The following is a 7,500-nucleotide window of genomic DNA, read 5'->3' as shown; positions in this document are numbered from 1 at the left end:
TTACTTTTTCCTCCCTCACTCATATACATTTACTGAGCAAACCAGGAGGATGATGGGACATTGTTGCATGCCCAGTCCAACAAAATAAGTGGCCCATAAAGAAGACATTACAAAGGACTTTTAGCCAAGGGTGGGGATCCACAAGGCTTTGTTCTCAAACCTGTTTTGTTTCTTTGTTGTTGTTGTTTTTTTAAACATGACCATGCTGACCGCTGGAGTAAAACTCTGATCAGGATGCTCCAAAAGTGAACTGAGATTGAGAGGAAAATTAAATTTCTGTCCATGGATGTCACCACTGTGACATAAAAAAAAAAAACAGCAGGTCGATTTTTTATGACTTCAGAGGAAGCATTCGTCATTATTGCCTGGTACACAGTCTTCCCCTGTATGTTTTCACACATGGGTCATATGCCATAAAGGATGCTCATGTGCTCAGGTGTAGTGTTGTCAATAATGCCTCTAATGTCACGCCATCCTACATGCATGTGGCACAGTGCAGGATGTTGTTTCTTTTACTAAAAATACACAGAAGGTCAGGCTCAATATCATGTCATCATACATGTATCTATACAGCACGACTAGAGGCCCTCGGGGTATTCAGGCTCACTCAGCGTGAGCCTTAACTTCATCTATGGCTCGTCATATAGCGCAGATGCAGCCCTGAGGAGCCTGTGTACAGCATCAGGGATGGAAAGGGAATCTTAACAATTGTGCACACACACAAGGGCTAAATCCTCTGTGGATAGCTCTTTGAGGGTTACCCATTTACTCATAAATTCTGAATTTCAAATACCTATTTAACATTATCCAAACAAAATAAATCCAAATGAATAATTATGTAAAAAAAAAAAAAAAATCATGCTATGTATTTGTTCTTTATCGATTGTTGTTTACACCCCAAGTAAATTAATTGGCAACACCTGAAACTGTCGGGGAAAAAATGAGTCGTGTGACCATATTTGATCGATTAGCGCTGGGGTTAATTGGTTTGTCGACAGAACTGGCCATGAAGGTCTCGTTCCTCCATCCCTGTCCAGTAATTTCTAGCAACAGCTTCACTCCCCATCTCAGATGAGGGCCTAATGCATCTACGTGCACTCTCTTTGACAAATTATTTCCCAAATAACACTGATGGAGAAAAAATGATGGTCCAAACCATTTCTCTCTGTCTTTGCATGTCTCTTAGCCTGCCTCTGTCTTTCTTTCAGTCATCATATCTCTCTCTTACACCACACTCTTCCCATGGATGAAGAGAGATAGTACAATCATCAATCTCATCCGCCAATCTTTACCATCTCCCGACACTTCATTTCAGAAACCCTTGTCAACCCTCCCAAAGGAGAAGGGAGAGGAACTATAAAAAAAGAAACTAATTTGTACAGCACTGTCAAACTAAAATGGAGGCAGACACATCCATATTATATAATAGCTAAACCCATTTTCCGCACCGAGCGTATCAGATCTCACCAAGCAAACACATGATTGATAATGAGGATGCATTCAATCATGGAAGTCAGAATATTTAGAGCCAGTTTTCAGTTTGTCTATTTAAACAGAAGCCTTGTATTCTAGTTTTCAGATCATCATCTTATCTTAATTTCCCCCCTAAACAATGTATGTACAATTCAGGATTCATAAACTTGCCTAAGCCCAAGCAAACATACAAATATCATATAAATGGGGAAAAGTTCCTAAGGAATAAAACAGTACAGTACAGTTGAAGTAGCTAAGAGGCTACACCATGTAGTGATATTTCAACATTGCTAAAATACAGTCTAGAGGTCAACGTTAAAATTATTTCTTATTCCATGCCTCTGGATAAACGGTGACCTTTTGTGCATATCCTGTGGAACAAGATATGTTTTTCTGTAAGTTGTTCAACTTTCTGATGTGAAGAACATTTTCATAGTTCTCTGGCTGGCATAAGTATGCCTTTTTGGTGCTACACTTAGCATGTTCACAGCCACAAAAACACCATTGCACACATATACACAGGCACGCGCACACACACACACACACACACACACACACACAAAGACATACTGTACGCACACAGACAGACACACACACAAAAACACCCCATCTTTCACCCCCTCTCTGTCACGCCTCCAACCAAATTAGATTGTGATTGCTCTTTCCGAGGTCACTTTTAATTAAACTGAGATGAGAACATGACATATGGGATTAAGCCCCATCCTACCACTTCAAATTATGATTTCATAACTAATGCAAAAGCCTATTGCTTTCAACAATGACCTCCATATCATTTAGGTATAAGAGCAAACAAAACTCCCCTAATTGTCTTCTTCTGCTCGAAGTGTGTTTGAGTATGTGTGTGTGTGTTATTAATGCATTTTAAATGCAATGTTTTGCCATTAACCTGCAGTGTGACAGTGCACCCTAAATCAAAACTGACTTAATTGTCTTGACAGAGAGAAAAAGAACACTTCCCTACATTTTGTACTGAGCCTCAACAGCCGTCTTTCGTCTTTCCCATCATCAGTGCCATAAAAGTATGCTTTTGATTCTATACTCAATATATCTACAATGATGGGACTCATTTCTCGGGGCCTATCTTGCACATTGTGCAAAGCAGATGTGCTCAGGATGCAATTTGCAAGGCTATCTTTTTCTAAATCCCATCCAGTGTCAGGGCAGTGGGAAGGTGTAAATGCAGCCCATTTACACTTTTGTCACTGATCAAAAGTATCAGTGCATTTGGTAACGGATTAATTGATGTGAAGCTTGCTACAATGCCTTTAAAGTACACAAACTATCCTAAACTACACAATTCCTTTGGCAGATGAATTGCTGTGAAAATGTGGATGAAACAAAATCAGAGTTGGCCAAGAAAACAATTACTGATTGCTTGCAGCATAGAGAACAAACAAATCCTCAAAACTGTCACACTCTTGCAATGAACAACACATGCTAAGCCGTCCATAAATAGGTCTGGATACATCTGAAAGTCGCATGTATTTTATGCATAACAGATTATAGCTAATGGAAAATTGTGGGAACAAAAAGAATGTTCTTTACCTCAGCGATAAAAGCTTTGGCAGTAGCTGGGCTCATGAACAGCACGGCTCTGCGTAGTGTATCCCTGTAACGATGTAGTTCCTCCACTCGTAGAGTTCGAAACAGACTGTTGATCATCGTGTTGATATTAGATTCCACCTTCTGAAGGGACACGTCCATTCCCTGCTGAGAGGTGTGGTCCAGGAAGTCCTCTATACCGCGAATATCTAGATAGAGAAAAAGGGAAATGTCAGGAAGGATACTATGTGTTCTCCCTCTGTGGGCTTAATGCATAAAAATAGAACACCCTAAATGATGACCATGAAAGTACATTGTACTTGCACATACTCACAGTTTTAGAATACATTTATGGTGATTATTGCACATCATATTCTGGACTTGAATGGTTATCTCTCTGTATAAATAGCCTTACTGAGCCTGCTGTCATCAGCCCTCACCAGTAAATCTTTGCTATTAGTGAACTCCTATTACTCAGATTTGATCCTTCTTGTATAAATCTTAGCTAAGACTCTTGTAAGTACAATCAAAAACTGGATACCTTTCTTTCCAGAAATATGAATGCGTAAGACAAAATCAGACGCTTTATTGTAATCTGAAAAACGATGGAAATATAAATATTAAGCACGCAAGCAATTAGCATCCAATTAGCAATGAAGCAATCAGATGTGTTTATGATGATGTGTGTTTCCACATCATTCCCAACATACAGCATGAACATGTATGTCTGATCAGTGTGTCACCTGTGTATAAAGTCTCTGGTTTCTATTGCAAAGATGTGCATAACTGCACACTACAGTCCAAAGGGGACTGCATATAGACAATCATCATTTTCCTCTGTCTTTTACAGTGGCAAAGAATTGGAACCTTTCCCATTAATCTAGCTCCACTAACAGTAGATGCAGATGCACAACTGTGTCTATTACTTTGTCTTTTTTGTTTTAGCATTTTTAGCTGAACATGGCATGAAATTCACCATAAAATAAAACTTTTGGTCCCCTAACAAGCACTTAATTCCTGAGGAGTTCCTCAAGGATCGTTTCTTGGCCCATCACTTTCTTCCTTGTCATGTTGCATTTTGGTTACGTATTTTCTAAATACGAGAGTACCTGTTACTGTGTTGACATGAACTATCAATAGATAAAATGATCAAGGTTATTTGGAAACCATTTCAGCTTTCTTGAAAAAAAAAACAAAAAACAATCCACCTATTTTTTCTAACTGAACCAATCAAATTGAATTTGCTCTTACCACCTTGTTTGAGTATATTAAAAAGAGTCTGACCTAAACAAAGACATGGCATGAAAGAAAAACCACAACATTTTGTTTCTCATTTAAATTTCATATTGGTAAAATCCAAAACGAAGCATCATTACACCAATATTTCTCTACTTTTTCAGTTTTATAAGGATGCTTAATGATCAACCTCTGTAACTTTAATTATTCTTCTTTTACTTTGAATAAGCAAATATTAAAGAGATACTTTAGCTGTTGTTTTGCTGAATATTTGTGACTTTGTTTACTGTTAAAATAAGAATATTAGTCCTAAAAAAATGACCAAGGTCTGCTGAATCAACCAAGTATTCCATTGGGACACACAGTGAACAATTAACTCCTGACATTGTGAAGAGTTTTTGATTAAAGTAGCGAACTGTTGTAATTATCTGTATTAAGAGTTTTTGCTTGATAAAAAAACAGAATGCTGGAATCAGTATTTTCAGTGCATGGGCTCGTCTATCCTTAATGAGGTACATTGCAGGTCAAGGTAATCCTAATTAAGGCACTTTGGTTGATACCACTGCTAATGATGTCTGAAGATGTGCATGCGTGTGTGGGTGCATGCGTGTGTGCGTGCGTGTGTGTGTGTGTGTGTGTGTGGGTGTGTGGTTATGTAAAGCAACTACCTAATGATGTATTTGATATGGAAAATGGATGACATTGCCGCCATTGCCAGTGTCATGGATGAGCAATTAACTGGATTGATTAAACTTGTTAAGGGCCAGAGGGCTGGGGCGATGGTGTGATTTTATCAGGACCAAATTTTGGAGGTTTAACAACGTATTAAGAGGAGAGACAGCATGAAATGACACCAATCCAGAAGGGAATGTATCTAAAATAACCTTGCACACATGATTCTAACAATATCACATAGACATTAGGTCTGCAAGGTCAGAGACATTTTGGCCAGCCAGGTTGTGTCAGATCCAGTAACAGATTAATACTTCACAGCAAATATGGCCAAAAATCAAGAACATAAGAGAAATGTGGTATTGGCTGCCCAAACACTAAGAGCATCACTCGCTTTGGAGTTCTTTTCATTCTAGACATTACCAAGACATGCTTCCACATATACAGTCCACAGGAAAAATACAATAAAGTAAAAAAAAAACAAAAACAAAAAAACAGCAGGGTAGCCCATCTGTATATGCAACTGTTCGCTCTGGCTACATGGCCCGTCGCAAAGTGGGTGTACCACAGAACATATCTTTTTACTGCTGACACCTGCAATGCAGCGCGAGGACTGAATGAGTCACTGGCAAAACAAGCTGGTGAGCTTTCATTCAGGGATTAGGTTTTTGGATCCAGTACAGTCTTGACAAGGATCTTTTTCATTGAGATGTATGATATAATGACGTCAGTTGCATCTATGTTATGAAACTGCCAGCTGTTTCTGCATCACTGGGGTATAGCGGTAGTAATTAATGTCACTTGCACTTCCTTTCCATAATTTTTTTCCTTTATTTGACATGTGCAATGCATCATGTGAAAATTAAATCTTTTTACGTGTGTGCTGGATCCTGTGTGTCAGTCCGACCTCCCTACATTAGCACTCTCAGTGAGTATTTGTTCATCATTCTCACATTGTCATCTCAGCAATTACAGCTTCAGACATCGGAGCACTCATATAGATTGAAGTGGGAAACTACTGTACAGGAACTAAACAGTCATACTTTTGTGTCATCAGGGCACTTGTCATTTTCTGTCATTCAATTCGCTATTTCAATTAGTCACCAGTTACTGTAAAAGTGCACAGGTGGCAGGAAGGACATAGTAATGTATTGTTTCAAACCAAGCTACACTAACTTTTTGAAAACCTGCATAAATAAGTGTATGAATACATAAATACAAGTGATGTATTTATGTGAAAGGAGTCATACAAAGTGCATGAAAAACATGAAGACAGGACTGCCTTATCTTGATATTTGTACACTAAATCAGACAATGAATTTCTAATTTTTTTTTAAATTTCATCTATGAGTTCTGGTTGACAAACCACTTTAAACATTTCTCTGTTTCTCTGAGCATCACTGCACTAGCCTTTGGTTTAATCTAAAGAGCAACCAACAAATTTTAATGTCACCGAATGTTGTAAATCTCATACAGTGGATTGATTTTATTCCTATTTTTAACCATAAAAAAAGAATAATACACTTAGTAAACTCAAACTCACACCATAATTCAGGCCCCCTTTTTCTGTTTGACGGTGAAAAAATAAAATGTCATGGTGCAGAAAAACCATCAAGGCATGTAAGAAATAATAGATTTTGTAAAAAATAAATAATCCAGTATGACTGTCACAGGAAGTGAAAATTTTGGATCAGACATTTCGCAGATGAAGCGCCACATCCTGTTAAGCCTTTGACTAAAATATGAACCAAATCCATCAAGGCATAAAAGTGATATTTAAGATTGTGCGCACTTTGAAAAACTGAGGCAAGAGAGGAGTTCTGTACTCATGTGGGTGGGGATGTACTTTGAAAGAATGAAATTATATACTCTTATGTTCACTTTGAACCATTTCTGTTAGTCAAAAGCTGCACTTCTAGCCTCTTGAAGACAAATGTTATTTTTGAGGTATGGATGTATTTTGGAGGAAATGTTTTTTTTTAACGTACTTGTATTTACAGAGCACTCATGCAAACATCTTTGACTTTGAATGGAGGCATTCAAAACACATGTCAGCGTATGCTTATAAGAACCGTTTCCCCCATAAAGTCAAAAGTGCATTCATTTTCTTCGCGCACAAGAACAAAAACGCCATCACACTCAGTACTGTGTGCAATTGCAAACACACTTTGTTAAATCAAACCAATACTGTCCGGCACCATAAACATTTTACATTGAATTAGAGTTTCTTTGCAAATAATAATAACAAAAAATAAATAAATAAAAAAATCATAAGAACCATCATCGTTATAACTCTTGAAAAGTTTAGATCCCATAGAGTAAAAAAAGAAATCTGTCTGTCATTGCCACTAATGACAGTGCAGGGATTTTTCATAACGACCACATATGGACACATATGGTTCAGTTTTACATATTAATATTCAAAAGCATCTTCATTTCCTCCATCAAGGTTTGGTTGAGATCCAGCATCCTGCTGTTCAAACGACGAGGCTTGAGTGTGCACCCCCCACCCTCCACTGCTGAGTCGATCATCGACCGTCTGCTTTCCATCAAGCA

At 38.0% G+C, this 7,500-nt stretch overlaps 1 protein-coding gene across 3 annotated transcripts in view; it reads right to left on the bottom strand.

Moving 5' to 3' along the window:
- The window catches only part of grid2 (glutamate receptor, ionotropic, delta 2), a 506,248-nt gene that overhangs the window by 184,352 nt on the left and 314,396 nt on the right, over positions 1–7,500 (bottom strand). For all 3 annotated transcript variants that reach the window (XR_015116476.1, XM_086206352.1, XM_086206353.1), the window contains one exon: positions 3,040–3,245. Coding sequence is in view for 2 of the 3 variants with exons in the window: in XM_086206352.1 (XP_086062478.1) it covers positions 3,040–3,245 (206 nt within the window). In the remaining variant the exon portion in view is untranslated. The remainder of the gene's footprint in view (positions 1–3,039; positions 3,246–7,500) is intronic.

This window comes from Aulostomus chinensis, chromosome 6, assembly GCF_037954235.1.
Source record: "Aulostomus chinensis isolate RoL2024-O1b breed Wild chromosome 6, RoL_Achi_v1.0, whole genome shotgun sequence".
In the NCBI taxonomy this organism is placed as follows: Eukaryota; Metazoa; Chordata; class Actinopteri; order Syngnathiformes; family Aulostomidae; genus Aulostomus; species Aulostomus chinensis.
This window is presented reverse-complemented; position numbering and strand designations above follow the sequence as displayed.